The sequence below is a fragment of the Bos javanicus genome, chromosome 22 (assembly GCF_032452875.1).
Source record: "Bos javanicus breed banteng chromosome 22, ARS-OSU_banteng_1.0, whole genome shotgun sequence".
In the NCBI taxonomy this organism is placed as follows: Eukaryota; Metazoa; Chordata; class Mammalia; order Artiodactyla; family Bovidae; genus Bos; species Bos javanicus.
This window is the reverse complement of record NC_083889.1, coordinates 14061114-14085413: the sequence shown is the minus strand read 5'-3', so window position 1 is coordinate 14085413 and position 24300 is coordinate 14061114. Positions and strand designations below refer to the sequence as shown.

General features: G+C 39.7%; 1 protein-coding gene across 11 annotated transcripts in view; it reads left to right on the top strand.

Annotated features, from left to right (window-relative positions):
* Nucleotides 1–24300, top strand: part of ULK4 (unc-51 like kinase 4) — a 508471-nt gene that overhangs the window by 290918 nt on the left and 193253 nt on the right. The window contains exon 34 of one of the 11 annotated variants that reach the window (XM_061396051.1): nt 5962–6550. The exons of the other annotated variants lie outside the window; for them this stretch is intronic. Coding sequence (XP_061252035.1) covers nt 5962–6002 — 41 coding nt within the window. The 3' untranslated portion in view covers nt 6003–6550. Of the gene's footprint in view, nt 1–5961; nt 6551–24300 lie in introns of those variants that run through there. 11 annotated transcript variants of the gene reach the window in all.

Sequence of the window (24300 nt, the reverse complement as noted above, 5' to 3'; positions counted from 1 at the left end):
TTGCACTAACAAACTGCCCCTATTAGCTTCATATCTGTGTGAAGTTTTGAATCTAAAGTAAATTCTTATGCGATGAGTAGGTTTAACCCAGCTATTACTTTTAGAAATTGTTCTCATTTTAAATGAATATAGTGGGAATATATAAGATACGAATGCTGTCAAAAATATTGAACTTTAATTGAACAGAGAATGGGCATTGCTTGAATTTGACAAGACACTGTTCAGTAAGGTGGTGATGTTCATTCGCTAAGTCCTGTCCAACTCTTTGTGACCCCAGGGACCGCAATATGCCAGGCTCCTCTGTCCTCCACTATTCTTCCAAAGTTTGCTGAAATTCTTGTCCATTGGGTCAGTGATGCCATCCAACCATCTCATCCTCTGTTGCCCCCTTCTCCTCTTGCCCTCAATCTTTCCCAGCATCAGGGTCTTTTCCAGTGAGTGGGCTCTTGGCATCAGGTGACCAAGGTATTGGAGCTTCAGTATCAGTCTTTCCAATGAATATTCAGAGTTGATTGCCTTTAGGATTGACTGATTTGATCTCCTTGCTGTCCAAAGGACTCTCAAGAGTCTTCTCCAGCACCCCAATTGGAAAGCATCAGTTTTTTGGCACGAGGCCTTCTTTATGGTCCAACTCTCCTATTTGTACATGACTGCTAGAAAAACCATAGCTTTGACTGTATAGACATTTGTCAGCAAAGTGATGCCTCTGTTTTTTAATAGGCTGTCTAGGATTATCAACCCACTCCAGTGTTCTTGCCTGGAGAATCCCAGGGACCGGGGAGCCTTGTGGGCTGCCGTCTGTGGGGTCACACAGATTCGGACACGACTGAAGCGACTTAGCAGCAGCAGCAGGATTGTCAGTTTTCCTTCCAAGGAGTCTTCTAATGTCATGGCTATTGTCACTGTCTGGAGTAAATTTGCAGCCAGCCCAGGAAAATAAAATCTGTCACTACTTTCACCTTTTCCCTTTCCATTTTCCCCATCACACTGTTTTCCAGAGTGGCTACACCATTGAAAATTTCCACCAACAATGTTATGAGGATTCCAGTTTCTCCATACCCTTTCCACTCTTTTGTTATCTTGAGTCCTTTTTCATTATGGCTATCCTAATGGTGTGAAGTGATGTCTCACATGGTGTTGATTTGCAATTCCCCAAAAGTTAAGGACATTGAGCATAGGTTCATGATTTGTGTAGGACTGACCTTGGGAACAGGAGAATCTTGGAGAAGATGACAACCCTCTGATCTATTTTTCATGTAGTGACTGCCAGAATGATCATTTGAGGGGGCAAATCTTACCACATTACTCGCTCTGCTAGCTTTCTGCTGCTCCTGGGAGCAAGACTGGAATCATTACCATAACAAACAGCTCTTATTTCACCAGCTGCCTCTCGTGCCACCGCCTCCTCTTCTGTCTGCGCTGTGGCCACAGCCAGCTTGTCTCTGGTTCCGTCAGGCGCCATGCTGCTCTCTGCTCTGTGCGGCCCCACCCACCGTTCCCCATCCTTCTTACTTTCTTCCTTCCATCAGTGCTCAGTTCAAACACCATTTCCTCCAGAAAACCTTGCGTGATACCCCGTATTCTCCTTTGTTGCACACATTTCACTTTTAATGAAAACATGAGCTATAGAATTAGTTGGTTAATGTCCATGCCATCTGGTAGGATGAAAGCCGCCCAGAGACCGGAACCCGCCTTTCCCACTCACAACGGTAACTCCGGCACAGTTGCTGAGGCATGGTAGCTGTTTAGTAGATGTGCACCGACACCCAGAGAGGTGCTCATGTTCCGTGTCTGGAGAAGTGCTCTGCGTCTCTGCACCTGCTCCCGGTCTCTCCCAGGAGAAGTGGGGCCGCATGTGTTGCCTGCGCTCCTCTGCAGTGCGGTTTCACAGGTCTCTTCCCTCCATGTGTGTGTGTTGAGAACCTGATATCCACAAGGAAGTATTCGCTGGATTCTTCTTAGGCCGCCAAAGTGTGTGTAATTTGAGCTGCTCACTGATTTTTTTCATCAATTCTTCTCCAGTTCTTCTCCACTTTTGGAATCCAGCTAAGTCATCTGCAAGGAGCAGATCCTGTTGCTTTGAAGCATGATAAAAGCCATTGGCAGAGACTGAGAACGTAATCTGGGCTTCTGCAGAGCCATTTTGGGAAGCTACAGACTTACAAGCAATGATTCTTTACTCATTTCTTTTTATTTTATCTTACCTTAATCTTGAAATATGAAGAATTATGTGTTGGATAGATCGAACTGTCCACTTTTCCTTCTTTAGTATTCCATTAAGACTGATTGGCCTGCATGTCTTCACTCCCCTTCGTAAGAGTGTACTGACCAGCGCTCACTTAGGCTTCTTAATCTGAAATACTTTGAGATATCCAAGCCATATGATCACTTATCAGAAAAGTTTTTCAAGGAAAGAAAAGAAAAAGACATTTAACAAGCTTTTTGCAAGGTCAGATTAAGAACATGTTAAAAATAGGAAGGAGGGACACATTATAGCGGGTGCGAATAGATAATAGTGTCGGGAAATAGCATACAATGCGTTGAGCCTCCTATGAATTCTTAGAGGGCTACTGAAAGACTTTTAAAGTTATCTTCCAAGAAAAAAGGAAGGTTATGAATCCATCATTTAGGGAGAAAGTTAAGAAGTTAGCATGTGAGTGGAAGAAAGTAACATGGTGTGGTCATTGAAGTAGCTGGGTTTGAATCCTAGGTCTACAGTTTATTTGGTGAGATCTCTTTAGGATAATGGCACCCATTTCATAGCTTTGATTTATTAAATGATAATATATGCAAGTTTGTCATGTATAATTAGTAAACTTAGCATAAGTATTTGAAAATAAGTACTAAAAATAGCTGAGCAGCCCTCTCATGGGGCCATATAAGCAGATCATTAGAGTAAGAAAAGTGAAGCCCAAGATAAGTTACTAGATTCTAAGGCAGCATCAGACATTTTTAATCATAACTTTCCCACTCCAGTAGGTTATAATACAGTGTACTGAAAAATTCACAAATATGATCGTAGAGCCCCCTTTTTAAAAAATGAAAGTGTAGTTAATTTACAATGCTGTGTTAATTTCAGGTGTACAGCAAAGTGATTGTTATACACATTGGGTTGGCCAGGATGCCCATTTGGATTTTCCCGTACAGCATATGGAAAGCCTGAGTGAACCTAAGGGCCAATCCAATACATACACACACATGTACTTTTTCATCTTCTTTTCCATTATAGTTTACTATAAGATATTGACTGTGTTCCTTGTGCCATGCAGTAGGACCTTGTTATTTGTTTTATACACAATAGCTTGCATCTTCCAATCCCAGACTCCTAATTCATCCCCTTACCCCTTTCTCCTCTGGTAACCATAAGTTTGTTTTCTATGTCTGTGAATGTTTCTATTTTGAACTTTGTTCATTTGTATCATACTTAGTTCATTTGTATACATACTTGTATACAAACTTAGTTCATTTGTATACATACTTGTATACAAACTTAGTTCATTTGTATCATGTTTCATATTCCACAGATAAGTGATGTGATATATTTATCTTTTGCCTGACTTAGTTTACTTAGTATGACAGTCTCTAGGTCATGTTGCTGCAAATGGCATTATTTCATTCTTTTTTTAATGACTGAGTAGTATTCGTGTGTGTGTGTGTGTACGTGTGTGTGCTGTATGTGTGTAACATACTGCTGCTTCTTTATTCATTTATATGTGGATGGTGTTTAGGTTGCTTCCACGTCTTGGCTGTTGTGAATAGTGTTGCTGTGAACTCTGGGGTGCATGTATCTGTTAAAATTAGAGTTTCCTCTGAATGTATGACTGGGGCTTCTCAGATGGTGCAGTGGTGAAGAATCTGCCTGCCAGTGTGGGAGATGCTAGAAACATGGGTTCAGTCTCTGGGTCGGGAAGATCCCCTGGAGGAGGAAATGGCAACCCAGTCTAGTAATCTTGCCTGGAAAATTCTATGAACAGAGGGGCCGGGAGTCTATGGGGTCACAGAAGAGTCAGACACGACTGAGCGACCAAGCGCACACACATGGGATACATGCCTAAGAGGGGGATTGCTGGATGATATGGCAATCCTATTTTTAGTTTTTTTAAAGAACCTCCATAATGCTTTCCATAGTAGCTGTACCAGTCTACATTGTCACCAACAGTTTAGCAGGGTTCCCTTATCTCCACACACTTTCTCTTCTTTATTATTTTATAGACTTTTTAATAATGGCCATTCTGAATTGCCATTGTTCTTTTTATTTATAAATGGATATTTATTTGTAGAATCCTTTTTTCCTTCTTTCTGTGCTCCCTCCATCCCACTCTTTCCTTTCTCTTTCTTTTTTATTGAGATATAGTTTACATATATACTATGTTGATTTGATACACAATTATATCACATGACATAATTACCATTTCCTTTTTGTGGCGAGAACATTTGACAGCAAAAAAGCAAGCAGCCTAATTCAAAAGGAGGCAAAGGACTCATATAGATATTTCTAAAAACAAACAAAAAAAACCCAACCACATAGCCAATAAACACATGAAAGGATGCACAACATTATTTGTCATTGCTGCTGCTGCTGCTGCTAAGTCGCGTCAGTCGTGTCCAACTCTGTGGGACCCCATAGACGGACCCCATAGACAGCAGCCCACCAGGCTCCCCTGTCCCTGGGATTCTCCAGGCAGGAACACTGGAGTGGGTTGCCATTGCCTTCTCCATTACGGATATACAAATCAAAACTATAGTGAGATACTTCTTCACATTTATTAGGATCACAACTTTTTTTTTTATTAAGAAAAGAAAATAATGAGTGTTGGTGAGTTGTGGAGAAATTGGAACCCTCACACATTGCTGGTGGCCACGTGAAATAGTATGACTGCTATGGAAGACAATAGTGATTCCTCAGAAGTTAAGCATAGAATTACCATATGATCTGGCAATCCCCCTCCTAGGTATATGCCCAAAAGAAGTGGAATAGAGCCTTAAACAGATAAATTACACATGAATGTTCATTGCAGCATTATTCACAATAGCTGAAAGGCAAGCCCATCTCCAGATGAATGGATAGCAAATGTGAGATAGATGTATAGCAGAGTACTATTCAGTCATAAAAAGAAATAAAATTCTGATTCATGCTGCAATGTAGATGAACCTTGAAAATATTACACTAAATGTTAGAAGCCAGACACAAAAAGGACACATTGTGTATGATTTTACTTATGTGTGGTACCTGGAATAGACAAATTCATAGGAGCAGAGAGTGAAATAGCGGTTAGCACAGGCTGGGAGAAGCGGGAAGTGAGGACTTTTATTTAATGGGTACAGGGATTCTGTTTGTGATGGTGAAGGTGGTCTGGTAATTGTGGCATTGGTTACACAACGCTATGAATGTATTTAGTGTCACTGAATTGTATGGTTATAATAGTTTTATGTTAGATATTATTTTTACTAAAATTAACAAAAAAACCCAGCTGAAAATGACACATGTCCCTCTTGCTCACATTGATCAGTGACATCTGGTTTCTGGGCTATGTGAGGATGGAGTTTTGGGCATTGGAAAGTCTGACTGGGCAGCCACTTTTCAATAAAGATGCCACAGTTTTCAACAAAGAGCATGAATATTTTGAGAGTAGCAATTATTTTGGCAGCAAAGACTAAATTTAAAAAGAGTTTTTTTTTTTTAATGTATGTATTTCACGAGATGGCAAGTTCACTTTGGAGGTAACTTCCTTGAAGCTGTAGAATCAGAAGATCCTGAAAATTTCCTATCAAACACAAGCCAGGGAAAAGAAATTCATATTAACGTTCCCACTTTACTCATTTTAAATGTATGGAGTGTTGAAAATGAGTAGAATGTTCTCTATATTTGTGTTTGTCCTGTATCTTACTGTTGAGGTTTCCATGAATTTAGTCTGATTTTCTTGTCTCTGTTTTCCCTCTATGTTCATATGCACTTCCAAGTTCTCGACCACAGTGCTTTCCAGAGGCAGGCTACTCTCTGATGGGCCAACTCTGGGGCATTGATGTCTCCTCTATGTAAGGAGGGATGAGTTTACTTCTGGGGGAAATTTTAAAGAAATGTTGCAGATAAAACCAGAAGCTCCTTCGCTTAAGGCATCTGAGATGGAGAGGCCGATGGAAACCCTTCCTGCTAAGGAGCCGCAGAGGATGCTGGGAAGTGCGGCTTGTAAGCTAGATGGCCAAGGAGAGCTTCCAGCGCCGTCTTTGGGTGTGTCATGGGAAACAGGAGGAGATTCATGCTGTGAGCTGTTCCAGTAGGCAGGACCTTGGATCTTAGGGAAAGTTCCACGGCAGTCACTTCTTGTTCAGCATAGGACAGTTCTTTCCAACAGTTTGAAAACTTAAGTAGGGAGAGGTCAACTTCAGGACAAACTGAGTGCCATCAGTCGCCAAGGGAGACCAAACAGAGAAGTGATTCCAGTGCGGATGGGAGGTTGGCTTATGGCCTCTAGAGATCCTGACAGCCCTAGAAATTTTGTAATTCTCTTTATACTTGCCAATAGTTTGCAAATATTCCTGCAACCTCTAAGATGAACAGCAGAGGAGGAGTCGATGTAATGAAAGAAAGCTATTAAGATGTAAATTGTTTTCTCCTGTTAAGTGCTTTCCCAATGTGCTGAACACACATTCACTTTTATTCCCTTCTGTCTAGGCTGCTGACACTCAGGAACTAAAGATGGAAATGTGGAATCAAGCAGGTTAGAGCCATACAAAGAGAGACAACTAACATCTGGCTCTTTCTGTTTTCTTTTAAATGATATAATCAGTGTTGCATAGTGTGTCTAACGCCTTCTCTTTTATATCCTTAGTTTTAGAGGAAAAATCTAATGCCAGGCAGCCATTATTGCAGCCTGCTGCTGGCATATTCCGCAAACAGTAGGACATTTAAAGTGAGGACAGTTATTAATGGGTTTAGAACAGTAATAAAACTTTATAGAGGAGTTTAATAAGTCATTTACAGACCATGAAACAAAGCTAATAGTCACCCTTCATGGGTGAAGTATTCTATTTGTCCTGTGGTCCACTGCTTTGACTTTTAGTCAAATGTCAAGAGATGGCTTAGATTTCAAATGTCTTTATATGCATTTTATTGTTAAAGCCTGTAGAATTTAGCACGCTTAAAAAAATGAGTCCCCAAAGAGCAATGATATGCTGTTATCATTTTCAGTAAAATGTAAACAATCAGCTCTTTCTGTCTTTCCATTTACAGATACATAAATCCACTAGTGATTGGCAGACAATATGATCTTCTGTCTATATAAACACTGAATTTTGGACTTAATCCAGTCTTTTTTTTCTAGATGTCTCTTGGATGTTAGCTGTACCTAGCTGAATAAATAACAGGGCTTTTATTTTTCATTCTGATAACATTTTCCACCACAGTTGAGTCTTTCTGGGCATTATAGTTTGCCCTTTCCTCGGAGCTCTCCTAAGAGCTCTTCCCCTGCACCATGCCCAGAAGACTTCCTTTCCTGTTGGAGACAGTTGTTCTGATTTAGGTTTAGTTTCTTTCCATGTCATTCAGTAACTTCTATATGAATCACAGAGGATTTAGAGTTGGACTGTTCCTAGAAATCGTTTATTCAAACCTCTTCTATGTATGATGAAAGCAAGGCCAACAGGTGCAGAAACTTCACCTGGGCTCCCCCAGCTGGAAAACAACTGAGTGACCCTGAGATGTGAGGTTGCTAGCTGAGGCTCTCTGCTCTCTGTTCTGGCTCACTCTTGACTTCAGAGCTGCAAGTGTTTGGTCAGAGCGCTGTTGGGTGGTCTCTTCCACATCTCATTTGGAGCCAAGCTTTTGCTTAAGTTTCATTTGCTATTGATGAAATTGACTGGAACACTGTCTCTTTCTCTGAGGGTAATATTACTTACTGATGGCTCACGGTCCTCTTTTGTAAACATCAGTCAGTATCTTCTCCTTTGATGTCCTTGGTAAACAGTGGCAGGGTATTTTATTTTTGAGACATCTGGCCAGTGTTGAGGCAGAGTGTCTCTCTGCCCAGAGAATAAAGCCGTGGAGTCTTTTCTTTTTTAAAGATATAAAAAAATTTATGGCAGTGGTGAGTCTTCATTGCTACATGTGGGCATTCTCTAGTTGCAGCAGGTGTGGTGCATGGGCTTCTTATCGTGGTGGCTTCTTTCTTATTTTGGAGCACAGGCTCTATGCACACAGGCTTCAGTATAGTTGCAGCTTGCAGGCTCTAGAGCACGAACTCGGTAGTTGTGACACATGGGCTTAGTTCCTCCGCATCACGTGGGATCTTCCCAGATCAGGGATCAAACCCATGTCCCCTGCGTTGCAAGGTGGATTCTTAACTACTGGACCACCAGCCCAGCCATGCATTCTTTAATCCTGGGCTTCCACCAACTGAGCCCTCCGCCTGGGGATGGCATTCACCCTAGTGCTCTGATACATAAGTGATACAGAAAACCTGATACTTACTGTAAAGATGTTTCAAATAATAAAAAGATGAGGAGTTATTTTATTTGAAATAAAGAGTAATTTGGGATAGGTCCCTGCTGCAAAATTAAAGCAGTAATCAGATTGGTGGAGTGACCATACTATGCTTAGTTGTCGTAGTCATGTCAAGGTTGACAGCATGGTCCATCCAAAAGGTTTTTACTCAGCTTGATCAGGTATTTGTTATTGAATAAAAGGATATTCATTCAGATTTTTCTAGCATGTCATCTTTACTCAATAAATATTTATTAAATGAATCAGTAAAAGAATGAATGAGCAAATGCTCTTGAAAGTTACATTAAAGATAATTGCATGTGGTGTGTGCTCATGAGAAGATGAGGTGAGAAGAGAGAGAGTAGGTCTGAGAAATTGAGTATTTCCTGTCATATCAGTGAACAAGGAGGTCACAGTCATCAGCACTTCCAGCCCTCCACTGTGAGCTCCTGAGCCGTAATGGCACTCAGGAAGGAAAAGAATACCTGGGATCTCACAGCATCAGACTGCAGCCACTCCCTAGGGTGAGCCTCGAGGAAGCGCAGGATGTGAAAAACTCAGGATACTGGCTCCAGATAGCTGAGATGCATATGAAAGGAATAATTTCAGTGAGCCCAGACTCTTGCATCTTCCCATACATAGAAAGCGCTAAATTCCTTAACTTGAAATATCTGGCTTCGTCTAATTAAGAATAATCTCTTGATATTCAGACTACTTGCCCTTTGTTGCAAAACTTCTGTATAACCTGGTTCCTCCCCTCAGGTCCTGGGAGCAGTTGTCTCAGGGTTACTTGAGATGCTGTCTCCAGGCTTGAAGTCCTGAAAATTCCCACCACATAAAACATAACCCTCAAGTTTTAAGTTGTAATTTTTTTTTTCAGTCGACAGTTTCAGTAATGAAAATAATGGCATTAATTACAATAATAAGATGTGAGACCCCAAGTGGCATGTTTTCTGAGAACCGTGCTGTCTAGCCTTGAACAACTCTGAACCAGGGTCTCTGCCTGAAAACATGAATGTCCCTTGAGGAAAATGAGTCATCCGCATCCAGAGAGCCCATAGAGAGAGCTTTCAGAATGGCAACATGGAAGTGGAACTTGTTTTTGTTTTTTTAATTTGTTTTTTAATTGGAGTATAATTGCCTTTCAGTGCTGTGTTGGTTTCTACTGTACAACAATGTGAATCATCTTTAAGTATACATATTATCCCCTCTCTCTTGAGCCTTTCTTCCCCCCACCCTCATCCCACCGCTCTAGGTCATCAGTTCAGTTCAGTCACTCAGTCATGTGCAACCCCACGGACTGCAGCACACCAGGCCTCCCTGTCTATCACCAACTGCTGGAGTTTACTGAAACTCATGTCCATCATGTTGGTGATGCCATCCAACCATCTCATCCTCTCTTGTCCCTTTCTCCTCCCACCTTCAACCTTTCCCAGCATCACGGTCTTTTCCAATGAGTCAGTTCTTCGCATCAAGTGGCCAAAGTATTGGAGTTTCAGCTTTAGCATCAGTCCTTCCAAAGGATATTCAGAACTGATTTCCTTTAGGATGGACTGGTTGGATCTTCGTGCAGTCCAAGAGACTCTCAAGAGTCTTCTCCAAACCCACAGTTCAAAAGCATCATTTCTTCGGTCATCAGAGAGCACCAAGCTGAGCTCCCTGTGCTATACTGAAACTTCCCACTGGCTATCTATCTTACGCATGGTAGTGTATATGTGGTCAATGCTTTCCCCATTCGTCCCACCCTCTTCTCCTCCCCCCACCCGCCACACAAGTCCATTCTATACATCTGTCTCTATTCCTGCTCTGCAAATAGGTTCATCAGTACCATTTTTCTAGATTCTGTATACATGTGTTAATATATGGTGTTTGTTTTTCTGACTTCACTCTGTATGACAGACTGTAGGCCTGCCCACATCACTGCAAATGACCTAATTCCGTTCCCTTAAATCTTTATCCATTCATCTCTCGGTGGACATCTAGGTTGCTTCTGTGTCCCAGCTATTGTAAATAGTGCTGCAGTGAACACTGGGGTGCGTGTACCTTTTCCAATTATGGTTTTCTTAGGGTGTATGCCAAATAGTGGGATTACTGGGCCATGTGGTAGTTTTACTCCTAGTTTCTTAAGGAACCCCCATATTGTTCTCCACATTGGTAGTATTATTTACACTCACACCAACAGTGAGAGAGGGTTTCCTTTTCTCCACACTCTCCCCAGCAGTTATTGTTGTAGATTTTTGGATGATGGCCATTCTGACTGGTGTGAGGTGATACCTCTTTATAGTTTGGGTTCACATTTCTCTAATAATGAGCATTGTTGAGCATCTTTTAATGTATTTATTAGCCATCTGTATGTCTTCTTGGAGAAATGTCTGTTTAGGTCTTCCACCCATTTTTTGATGGAATTTTTTTTTTTTTTATACTGAGCTACATGAGCTGCTTATATATTCTGGAGATTAATCTTTTGTCAGTTGCTTTCTTTGCAAATGTTTTCCCGCATTCTAAGGGCTGTCTTTCATTTTACATTTACATGATGCTGCCTGTCTTCCTCTGAGAGTTTTACAGTGTCTGGCCTTGCATTCAGGTCTGTCCTCCATTTTGAGTTTATTTTTGTGTATGGTGCTGGCAAGTGTTCTCATCTGCCAACTGTTCAAAGTCTAGCTCCTTTAGAGGTAGTCTCTCCCCTCACGCTTCTCCCCAAAACAGTATGGATCTACAGGGGGTGCTTGTGTGTCCTCAGGTGGGGATTGGAGAGCCTCTCCTTACAATGAGCTTCAAATGAAATAGACATTATTTTAAACTCATATTATTCATTTTAATGGTATGAAATACCTTTTAGATTTTAATCAAATGTGCTTTATTATTCTTGAAAATGTGATTTAGCCTTTTACAGTAGAGCAGTTTACAGATTGTATTGTACAATCTTATGTACTTAGTATTATACAGTTTTATGGGTTTTGCCAGGTATGTGTCACCATATGTCTACTATTACAGTGTCCTACAGAATAGTTTCACTGCTCTGAAAATCATTTGCTCCACCTATTCATCTCCCCATCACTCCCACCCCAAGCTCTGACTTTGTAATATCTTCCAACTTTTACCTTTTCCAGAAAGAATGTCATCTATTTGGAAGAATCCAAATGCAGCCTTTATCATACTGATTTGTTTTACCTAATGATACACATTTTAAGGTTCCTCCATGTCTTTTTTTAGCTTGATATAGCTCATTCCTTTTTATTGCTGAATAACATTCCATTGTGTTTACCATATATTGCCTTTTAGTATTACACTGGACTACCACAGTTTGTTTATGCACTTAGTTATTGAAAAATATCTTTGTTTCTTCTCAGTTTTGGTTATTATGAATGAGTCTGCTACAAATATCCAGGTGCAGGTTTTTGTGTGGCCCTACGTCTTCAGTTCATTCTAGTAAATACTAAGGAGAAAAATTGGGTCATCTGGGAAGCTTGTGTTTAATTTTGTAAGAAAGTGTCAAACTGTCTTCCCCAGTGGGTGTACTACTTTACATTCCTACCAGCCGCGCAGGAGAATTGGTGCTCCGTGTTCTCACCAGCGGTTGGTGTCAGTGTTTTGAATTTTCACTATTCCAGTAAGTTTTTGGTGGTGTCTTGCTGTTTTAATTTGCAGTTCCCTAATGACACATGATGTGGAGCCTCTTTTCATATGCTTATTTGGCATCTGTGTGTATTTTCTTTGATGAAGTATGCGTTCAGATCTTTTGCCTGTTTTTTAATTGGGTTGTTTGTTGTCTTATTGTTGAGCTCTAAGGAGTCTTTCTGTATTTTGGATACAAGTCTTTTCTCAGATATGTGTTTTGCAAATATTTTCTCCCGGTCTGTGGCTTATCTTTTTTTTTTTTCCTGCTTCTGGTTTGATTAGTTTTGATACTTGGTTTTAATGGCTGTTACAGCTGAAAAGTAAACCTCATCACAGTGCACAGATCTGCCTGGAGAAAATGCACCATTGACTCTGCTTCCTAAATTATACTTATTTTCAGAACCATATGCCAGTTATGCAAATATTTAAAACAATAATTTGTCTAGTAAAGTTTCATTTTTCCAGACCATTGCCTATTCTTACAAACTAATTGGGACCCATCACATTCTTCTATAAATTCAAGACCTGTTGAGGTTTATGTGGAAAACATTTAAGTAGGTGTGAAAATAGTCTCCATTTGGGGGTCATATTTCATTTACCTTTTACTGAGCTTTACCAGGTAGTAATAAACTATACTAATTTTTAAACATACCACTTAATGAATTTTTACATATGTATAAAGATGTAAAACCAACACAAGATCCAGATACAGAGCATTTTTACTACATCAGGAAATTCCTTCACATCCCTTCCCAGCCCGTGCCCATCCATATGCAGGGCTCATCAGCATTTTTATTCCTATCACCATTGATTAGTTTAGTCTGTAGTCTCATCAGCATTCTTATTCCTGTCACCATTGATTAGTTTAGTCTGCTCATGAACTTCATATAAAAGAAATACAGAGTATGTGCACTTCTGTGTCTGGCTACTTTCATGGCCAGATTTCAAACCAGTCAATCTTAAGGGAAATCCACCCTGAATACTCACTGGAAGGACCAATGCTGAAGCTGAAGCTCCAGTATTCTGGTCGTCCAATGCGAAAAGCTGACTCATTGAAAAGTCCCTGATGCTGGGAAAGATTGAAGGCAGGAGGATAAGGGGACGACAGAGGATGAGATGGTTGGATGGCATCACTGACTCGATGGACATGAGTTTGAGCAAGCTCAGGGAGATGGACAAGGACAGGGAAGCCTGGCGTGCTGCAGTCAATGGGGTTGCAAAGAGTCGGACACGACTGGGTGACTAAACAAAAACAACTTTCATGGCATAATTTCGATGAGACTCATCTGCATTGTTTCTTTCATAAGCTTTTTTTTTTTTACTTAAAAAATTTCTACTTAGTATCCCGTTGTACTAATGCATTACAGTCTTTCTGTTCCTACTGATGAACATTAGGCTTACTTTCAGTTATGTCTGTTACAAATAAAGCTGCTGTGAACATTCTTGTATGTATCTTTTTGTGGACATATCTTTTTAAAAAAATTTTTTTAATTTAATTTTATTTTTTAACTTTACAATATTGTATTGGCTGTGGATGTATCTTCTCATTTGTTTTGGATGCATACAGAGCCATGCTTGCCCACACACAGGCACACAGACATACATACATGTGTCTAGAATCATTTTCTCAAGCGTTATGCTAATTTGTATGTTAACTGGCCATGTAAGAGAATTCCAGTTGCTCCATGTATTTGGTCTCTGTCTTTTAATTTTAGTCTTTCTGTTGGTGCGTAGTAGTATGTGTTTGATTTTGTAGTAGTGTTTGATTCTGTAATATTTTTATGTACCAATTGGCTGTTTGCATATCCACTCTTCTGTCTTGCATTATCTTTCACTTGGTTCTAATGTTGATTTGTGTTTTTCTTATTGAATTAGAGGTTTCTTTATATATTGTAAGTAAGAGTCCTTTGTTGGATGTGTGCATTGCAAATAGTTTCCTCAGTTTTGTAGTGTACCTTTATACCCCTAGGTGATGAACTTAATGAGCAAATGTTCTTTTTTTTTCTAATTTATTTATTTTTTATTGAAGGATAATTGCTTTACAGAATTTTGCTGTTTTCTGTCAAACCTCAGCATGAATCAGCCATAGGTATACATATATCCCCTCCCTTTTGAAATCCCCTCCCTTTTAAAACCCCCTCCTATCTCCCTGCCCACCCCACACCTCTAGGTTGATACAGAGCCCCTGTTTGAGTTTCCTGAGCCATTCAGCAGAATACAGCTATCTATTTTACATATGGTAATGTAAGTTTCCATGTTACTCTTTCCATGCATCTCACCCTCTCCTCCCCTCTCCCCATGTCCATAAGTCTGTTCTCCATGTCTGTTTCTCCACTGTTGTCCTGTAAATAAATTCTTCAGTACCGTTTTTCTAGATTCCGTATATATGCATTAGAATATAGTATTTATCTTTCTTTTTCTAACTCACTTCACTCTGTATAATAGATTCTAGGTTCATCCACCTCATTAGAACTGACTCAAGTGTGTTCCTTTTTATGGCTGAGTAATAGTCCATTGTATATGTGTGCCACAACTTCTTTATCCATTCATCTGTCAGTGGGCATCTGGGTTGCTTCCATGTTCTAGCTATTGTAAATAGCGCTGCCAGTGAACAATGGGATACACATGTCTCTTTCAGTTTTGGTTTCCTCAGGGTATATGCCTAGGCGTGGGATTGCTGGGTCATATGGTGGTTTTATTCCTAGTTTTTTAAGAAATCTCCATACCATCTTCCTTAGTGGCTATATCAATGTACATTCCCACCAACAGTGCAAGAGCGTTCCCTTTTCTCCACACCCTCTCTTTGTAGAATTTCTGACGATGGCCATTCTGACCAGTGTGACGTGACCTCTCATTGTAGTTTTGATTTGCATTTCTCTAATAATGAGTGATGTTGAGCATCTTCTCATGTGTTTCTGAGCCATCTGTATGTCTTCTTTGGAGAAATGTCTATTTAGGTTTTTTTCCTACTTTTTTTATGGGGTTGTTTGTTTTTCTGGCATTGAGTTGTATGAGCTGCTTGTATATTTTGGAAATTAATCCTTTGTCAGTTGTTTAATTTGCTAGTATTTTCTCCCATTCTGAGGGTAGTCTTTGCACCTTGCTCATAGTTTCTTTTGCTGTGCAAAAGCTTTTAAGTTTAACCAGGCCCCACTTGTTTACTTTTGTTTTTCTTTCCCTTACTCTAGGATGTGGGCATAGAGGATCTTGCTTTGATTTATGTCATTGAGTGTTCTATGTTTTCCTCTAAGAGTTTTATAGTAAATGTTCTTAATTTAATGAAATATAGTTCATATTTTTATAGTTACTGCTTTTTGTTGAAGTTAATGCTCTTTGTTGTATAGTTAATGCCTTGTTGAAAACATTTTCACCTGTGCCATAGTCAGGAAGACTTTTTTCTGTGCTTTCTTCCAAGTTTTATTATTTTCCCTCTATATGTAGATCTCAAATATTAATTTGTGTATAGTGTGATAAAACGGTCATGGCTCATATTTTATATTCTGCATTTTTCATTTAAAGACCTTCTTTCTTCATGTAATTTTTCTTCTGGCATAGATTTGAGCTTTTCCAGCAAATATTAGGACAAATTATGGTATAGAAAAACTCCATCAGATGATGCTGGAGACTTTCTCAAACATCCTTTTTCAAAATGCTGTCTTTATAGTAGTTAATTTTTGTGCTCAGTTTTATACCTTCTCCTTGGGGAGTTTAGGATCAACCTGTACACACTGCTGTATTTAAGACAGCAAACAAGGACCATCTGTATAGCAGAGGGAACTCTGCTCAATGTTATGTGGCAGCATGGATGGGAGGATAGTTCATGGGGGAATGGATGCATATATATGTATGGCTGAGTCCATTGCTCTCCACCTGAAATTATCACAACATTGTTAATCAGCTACTGTTGTTGTTCAGTCACCAAGTTGTAGCACGCCAGGCTTGCCTGTCCCTTACCATCTCCCAGAGTTTGCCCAAGTTCATGTCCATTGCATCAGTGATGCCATCCAACCATCTCATCCTCTGTTGCCCTCTTCTACTGCTTTCAATCTTTCCCAGTGTCGGGGTCTTTTCCAATGAGTCAGCTCTTCCCATGAGGTGGCCAAAGTATTGGAGCTTTAGTATCAGTCCTTCCAATGAGTACTGAGGGTTGATTTCCTTTAAGATTGACTGGTTTGATTTCCTTGCTGTCCAAGGGACTCTCGAGAGCCTTCTCCAGCACCATTGTTCGAAAGCATCAATTCTTCAGCACTCAGCCTTCCTTATGGTCCAGCTCTCACATCCGTACATGACTACTGGAAAGACCATAGTCTTGACTATATGGACCTCTGTTGGCAAAGTGGTGTCTTTGCATTTCAATACACTGTCTAGGTTTGTCATAACTTTGCTTCCTAGGAGCATTCATCTTCCAATTTCATGGCTGTAGTTACTTTCTGCACTGATTTTAGAGCCCAAGAAGAGGAACTGTCACTGCTGCTACCTTTTCCCTTTCTATTTGCCATGAAGTGATGGAGCTGGATGCCTAATCTTAGATTTTTTTAGATTGAGTTTTAAATCGACTTTATCACTCTCCTCTTTCATCCTCATCTTTAGTTCCTCTTCACTTTGGCTCCTCTTTACTAAAAGCTCCACTTTTAGGCTCTTTAGTTCCTCTTCAGTTTCTGCCATTAAAGTGGTATTTTCTGCATATCTGAGGTTGTTGATATTTCTCCTGCCAATCCTGATTCCAGCTTGTAACTCATCCATTCCAGCATTTCGCGTGATGTGCTCTGTGTATAAGTAAACAGGGTGACAATAGACAGCCTTGCCGTACTTTCTCAATTTTGAAACCAGTCATTTGTTCCATAAGGTTCTAACTGTTGCTTCTTGACCTGCATACAGGTTTCTCAGGAGACAGGTGAGATGGTCTGGTATTCCCATCTCTTTAAGAGTTTTCCACAGTTTGTTATGATCTGCACTGTCAAAGACTTTAGCATAGTCAATGAAACAGAGGTAGTAGTTTTTCTGTAATTCCCTTGCTTTCTCTATGATCTGTGGAATGTTGGCAATTTAATCTCTGGCTCCTCTCTCTTTTCTAAACCTAGCTTGAACATCTGGAAGTTCTCAGTTCACATAATGCTGAAGCCTAGCTTGAAGGATTTTGAGCAAAAGCTTACTAGCATGGGAGATGGGTGCAATTGCCCGGTAGTTTGAACATTCTTTAGTACTGCCCTTCTTGGAAATTAGGATTAAGATTGAACTTTTCCAGTCCTGTGGCCACTGCTGACATAATTGAGAACAAATTTGCAGACATATTGGGTGCAGCACTTTAATAGCATTATCTTTTAGGATTTTAAATACCTCTGCTGAAATTCCATCACCTTCACTATCTTTCATGGCAGCAGAGCTTCCTAAGGCCCACTTGATTTCACACTCCAGAATGTCTGGCTCTAGGTGAGTGATCATACCATCATGGTTATCTCGATCATTAAGGTCTCTTTTGTACAGTTCCTCTGTGTATTCTTGCCATCTCTTCTTCCCCTGTCTTCTGCTTCTATTAGGTCCATACCATTTCTATCCTTCACTGTGCCCGTCTGAATGAAATGTTCCTCTGATTTTTTCAGTTTTCTTAAAGAGATCTTTAGTCTTTCACTTTCTCTTGTTTTCCTCTATTTCTTTGCATTGTTCATTGAAGAAGGCCTTATCTTTCCTTGCTATTCTTTGGAACCCTGCATTTAGTTGGGTGTACCTTTCTCTATCTCCCTTGCTTTTTGCTTCTCTTCTTTTCTCAGCTATTGGTAAGGCCTCCTCAGACAATCACTGTGCCTTCTTGGGTTTCTTCTGCTTTGGGATGGCCTTGTTTGCTGCCTCCTGTGTAGTATTATTAACCTCTGTCCATAGTTCTTCAGGCACTCTGTTTACTAGATCTAATCCCTTGAATCTGTTTGTCTCCTCCACTGTGTATTCAGAGGGGATTTGGTTTAAATCTTACCTTACTGGCCTAGTGGTTTTCCCTGCTTTCTTTAGTTTAAGCCTGAATTTTGCCATAAGGAGCTGATGGTCTGAGCCTCAGTCAGCTCCAGGTCTTGTTTTTGCTGACTTATACAGCTTTTCCATCTTCGGCTACAAAGAATGTAATCAAAAACGTGATCCACAGGAGGAGGGAATGGCAAACCACTCCAGTATACTTGCCGTGAGAACCCCATGGACTATATGAGTAGGCAAAAAGTTCACATAACTAGGAATAAATTTAATGGATAGACTGTCTACACTGAAAGCTCTTAAGACATGACTGAGAGGCATGTACAAAGATGTTCATAGTACAATATTCATAACAAAAATGAAAAGCTACTCAAGTGCTCATCAGCTTTAGAATGCTTACATATACTTTGGCATATTCACACATTGTGATGCTGTGCAGCAGGGAGAATAATGAACTACAGCTACTATCAGTGCAGTATGAACGGGTCTTGTGTGATTCTAATTCTCTAGACTGCAAAACCAGGCAGGTAATCCTTGATTTTGGAAGTCAGCGCAGTAATGACTTTTTGGGAGGAGGACGATGTCTGGAGGGCAAACAAGAGGATTCTGGGTGATGGTGATTCCCCGTTCTCAGGCTGTGTACATGGGTATTTTCAGATGGGGAAAATTTATCTAGGTGTGCACTTATGATATTTATACACTTTTTTGTCTAAAGCAATAAAAAGGTTTTCTAAAAAACTGTTTTTATATATGCAGATGGTAGGTTAACATTGAGTACTGAGTGCCTTAGATTCAGTAAATCAGATTGGTTTGTCATTTGATGGTACTACATATTAGCAGTGTGACCTTGAGCACTCAGCGGGGGCACATGTGTGAACTGCTCCCTTATTTGTAAAATGTGGATAATATTATCATTTAGTTGTATCAAGAATTATTATGGCGCATAAGCGTCACTGAGAAAATGCTCATTTGCCTCCCGTTAAGGGCTGTGTATGTGAATGTGTGTAAAAACTATATGTGTGTATATACATATATAAATATATATATATAAATAGGTGTACATGTACACATATATTTATAATAGCAATAACTCAGTGGATTTTATATTACAACTTGTGATTAGATTATCTTTCTACAAATGAAACAATCTCTAAATATATGTTTATAGTTTACATTTTGAGAGGAAAGTATAACTATATATTTAGCTATGTTAAAACACAGCAGAGTTCATTCAAAATTTTTACAGTAAGATTATGGCCATATATTTTTTTCCCTCTAAAAGCTTTTATGTATAATAAAATGAGTCATTAGTTACATTTAGATTGTTATAGATGATAGGTTTGGGTCTAATAATGATTTTTCTCTCTTTGTAGCTTGTCACATTTAATCAGTGGGTAATCAGACATTGATGGAAAATGAAATTCAGGGTTATACTTTACATTTTCATATTTGCATACATCAGTCTGAAGACCCGAGCCATTTTATAGTCCAAAATAACAGAATGTCTTTGATATCCATCCACATAGTCATTTACACATTCATTTATTTAAATATTGTTGAGAGTGGCTATTTCCCACTATTATTTTAGGCACTGGTCACATCATTGGTTCGGAGAAGGCAATGGCACCCCACTCCAGTACTCTTGCCTGGAAAATCCCATGGACGGAGGAGCCTGGTGGGCTGCTGTCTACGGGGTCTCGAAGAGTTGGACATGACTTCACTTTCACTTTCACTTTTCACTTTCATGCATTGAAGAAGGAAATGGCAACCCACTCTAGTGTTCTTGCCTGGAGAATCCGAGGGACAGGGAGCCTGGTGGGCTGCCGTCTATGGGGTCGCACAGAGTCAGACACGACTGAAGCAACTTAGCATATCACTGGTTAAAACAAAGGCTTCTGGCTTAACAGAAGCCTTTCTAGAGGAGAGAGACAGTAAATAATTTATGTATCAAGTATATGTCAGATCATGACAGAATAAGGGGATAGTACATGGGAGATGGGGGTTCCCTACAAGATGATTGAGGAATGCTCCCCTTTTAAGATGATATTTGAGCAGAGATATTAGGGAAGGAAGAGGAGATCATATCATTGTGAAAGGGGTGAGCATTCTCTGCCTGACCAGCAGGATACCTGCTCAAATGACCCAAAATAAGAATTTTGAAAACATATCTCTACTTCAGCGGAGTGTTCTTTTGTTTTGTTTGCCTTATTTTTGTCTAGTTTGACTCACCCCAAATGGCCTTTCATATTGCTGAAACCATAGCAATGATTCAAATGACTAGTTCTGAGTGTTGCGGTTCTGGATTCAGTATATCTAGTTCTAGCTCATGTTTTTGGAATCCTTGCTTTTAAAATGTATTTATATCATGAGCAAACTTCAGGTTTTTTTTGCCCCAGAAGAACATAGAGCTATTGTATGTCATTTTTAGAACTTTTCAGATGTCAGCTGTTAATCATTAAGTTTCTTCTTTTCTTAACAGACCGAAAACCCCAGATGATTCATAAAGCATGTGTACTAATTACATTTATATTATATTTTTAAGGTAAATATAATGTGAAAAAGAGACATCATTATTTAGGTTAATTGTTCAGCAATTCAGAACTCAGTGTCTTTAATCTTTTTCAACATTCTAACCTAAATAGATAATTTCTTAAAAAAAAAAAAAGCTATCCTGTGAGATTACCAGGAATTTTTGGAGAGAATTTTAGGGTGGACAGGACCTTTAGAGCTCTTCTAGACTGCTTCCTAAATGTTGGTGAGGAAGTCTTGAGAAAGGTGGGGTGCCTTGCAAAACTAGATTGGACAACCATGAACTGCAGGTTCTGAAACCAATGCCATCTTCCCTGTTCCTCAGGCCAGCTTTAGATCATGGTGTTCCCACAGTGTAAAGAAGAGCTGAAGTCATGATTATTTGTGCAAGTAATCTCTGAAATGTTTTATACATATGGAGTTTGTTCAAACAGCTAACCAGATTTATTGAGATATAATTTGCATGGGATAAAATGTACTAATTAAGCATGCAATGTGATGAGTGTACAGTTGTGAAACTGCCACCATAATCAAGATGTGGACCATTTTCATCACCCCAGTTTTGTTGTACTCCTTTGCAGTGAATTTGCACACTCACCCTTAGCTCCAGGCAATTGCTAATTTTTTATGTGTCTGTAGTTTTCTCTTTTAAAAAATACGCTGGATCGAGGGTTCTGGGCTATCACGAGCACTTCTGGGAATTTCTCAGTTGGCCTGATCCTGGAAATTGGCTGCAGGATGCATGCAGGCTCTCGCTCTGTCTCCCTGATTTCTGAAGAAATGTTTTCTACCTTTGCTCAGCTTGCTCTCTCCTTGCCCTCTATACCCACCTCAGCCCTCCTATCACCAGAAATAGATGATAGGAACTCAAATATGGAAGCTGATACCCTGGCCCCACCTTAGACTAATGAAATTAGAGTTTTTGTATATTGGGACCCTGGCATTGATATTTTCTAGATATCAGGGTGTCAGCCAGGATTGAGAACCACTATTTTAAATGGTTTCAGTAGAGAAAAAGAGATAAGAGGAAAATTAATAAGCTAGGGTCCAACTCAAGTTATAAAAAGGAAAGAAAAAAATAACCCCAAGGGAAGGAGGTAATTAAAAGCAGCAGTTAATGAAGCCGGAAAGTTCCTTAATACAGTAGAGAACATCAGCCAAACCAACACATGGATCCTTGAAACGACTGATAAGATTGATCAAACTCAGGAAAGCCTCATCAGGGAAAAGGAGAGAATGTATAAATAAATAGTATTAAGAATAAAAGAGAGCAGCCACTGAAGAAACAATAAAACAATATTATGGAAATGTTATGCCAATAAGTTTGAAAACAGATGAACTCTCAGAAAAAGATAACTTACCAAACTTGATTCAAGATATGGAAAGTCTGAATTGTATTATAACTAGCCTAAATATATAATTTATCATCTAAATCTAGTACTTTTGAAGAATTTACTCAATATATGTAAATCAGTGGTGCTCCCTGTCTATAACTGTTTAAGAAATTAAAAAACCTTCCTAGAAGGGATAGGTCAAGCTCAGATGGTTTTAAATGGGAGTTCTACAGAAGTTCAAGGCCAGATAATTTCAATCTTACACTTTCACCATTGATAACAGTTAATTACCCCAACTCATTCTGTGACGTCAGTATAACTTCATACTGAAACTAGCCTAGGACAGTACATTAACAAAAAAAATTACAGATCAATCTCATGTACGAATATAAATGGCAAACAGGATACAGTTCAGTTCAGTTCAGTCTCTCAGTCGTGTCCGACTCTTTGCGACCCCATGAATCGCAGCACGCCAGGCCTCCCTGTCTATCACCAACTCCCAGAGTTCACTCAGACTCACGTCCATCGAGTCAGTGATGCCATCCAGCCATCTCATCCTCTGTCGTCCCCTTCTCCTCCTGCCCCCAATCCCTCCCAGCATCAGAGTCTTTTCCAAAGAGTCAACTCTTCCCATGAGGTGGCCAAAGTACTGGAGTTTCAGCTTTAGCATCATTCCTTCCAAAGAAATCCCAGGGCTGATCTCCTTTAGAATGGACTGGTTGGATCTCCTTGCAGTCCAAGGGACTCTGAAGAGTCTTCTCCAACACCACAGTTCAAAAGCATCAATTCTTCGGCGCTCAGCTTTCTTCACAGTCCAACTCTCACATCCATACATGACCACAGGAAAAACCATAGCCTTGACTAGACGGACCTTTGTTGGCAAAGTAATGTCTCTGCTTTTGAATATGCTATTTAGGTTGGTCATAACTTTCCTTCCAAGGAGTAAACGTCTTTTAATTTCATGGCTGCAGTCACCATCTGCAGTGATTTTGGAGCCCCCAAAAATAAAGTCTGACACTGCTTCCACTGTTTCCCCATCTATTTCCCATGAAATGATGGGACCAGATGCCATGATCTTCGTTTTCTGAACGCTGAGCTTTAAGCCCACTTTTTCACTCTCCAATTTCACTTTCATCAAGAGGCTTTTGAGTTCCTCTTCACTTTCTGCCATGAGGGTGGTGTCATCTGCGTATCTGAGGTTATTGATATTTCTCCTGGAAATCTTGATTCCAGCTTGTGTTTCTTCCAGTCCAGCATTTCTCATGATGTACTGTGCATATAAGTTAAATAAGCAGGGTGACAATATACAGCCTTGACGTACTCCTTTTCCTATTTGGAACCAGTCTGTTGTTCCATGTCCAGTTCTAACTGTTGCTTCCTGACCTGCATACAGATTTCTCAAGAGGCAGATCAGGTGGTCTGGTATTCCCATCTCTTTCAGAATTTTCCACAGTTTATTGTGATCCACACAGTCAAAGGCTTTGGCATAATCAATAAAGCAGAAATAGATGTTTTTCTGGAACTCTTGCTTTTTTGATGATCCAGCAGATGTTGGCAATTTGATCTCTGGTTCCTCTGCCTTTTCTAAAACCAGCTTGAACATCAGACAGTTCACAGTTCACATATTGCTGAATCCTGGCTTGGAGAATTTTGAGCGTTACTTTACTAGCGTGTGAGATGAGTGCAATTGTGCAGTAGTTTGAGTATTCTTTAGTTCAGATATGATCAAATAAACCCATGGAACAGACACATTGCTCAGAAATAGAGCCCTGCTTGTTCTGTGATAGAAGTGGCATTCTAAATCTTTGGAGAAATGATGTAAATATTCAATAAATGGTCGTATAATAATAGCTTTTTAAGATGAGGGATAAAAAGAAATTGGGTCTCTACTTCATACCATTCACAAAAATCAGGTCCATATGTTTTATATATTTAAATACAGAAGAGTAAACTTTAAAACTTCCAGAAGAAATGTCGAGTGCCATAAAGTTTTACAAATTTGTCCTTTGTAAGACACCATGTACGAAGTGAAAAGACAAAGCATAAACCGAGGGGAGCTGTTTCTGACACATGTAATTGACATAGGGTTAGTTTCCTGTGTATTTGAAGAACTCCCTCAGTTCAGTGGGAATCAAGAAAGACAAACAGCATACTAGGAAATTAAACAAAAGAAATGAATAAGTGTTTATTGAAGAGATAAATGGCAAATAAATGTGAAAATAGCAGTTTTTTTTTTTTTTAGTAATCGTTGTTGTTCAGTTGCTAAGTGATATCCAACTCTTTGCGACTCCATGGACATGCCAGTCTCCTCTGTCCTTCACTGTCTCCTAGAGTTTGCTCTAATTCATGTCCATTGAGTCGATGATGCTATCTAACCATCTC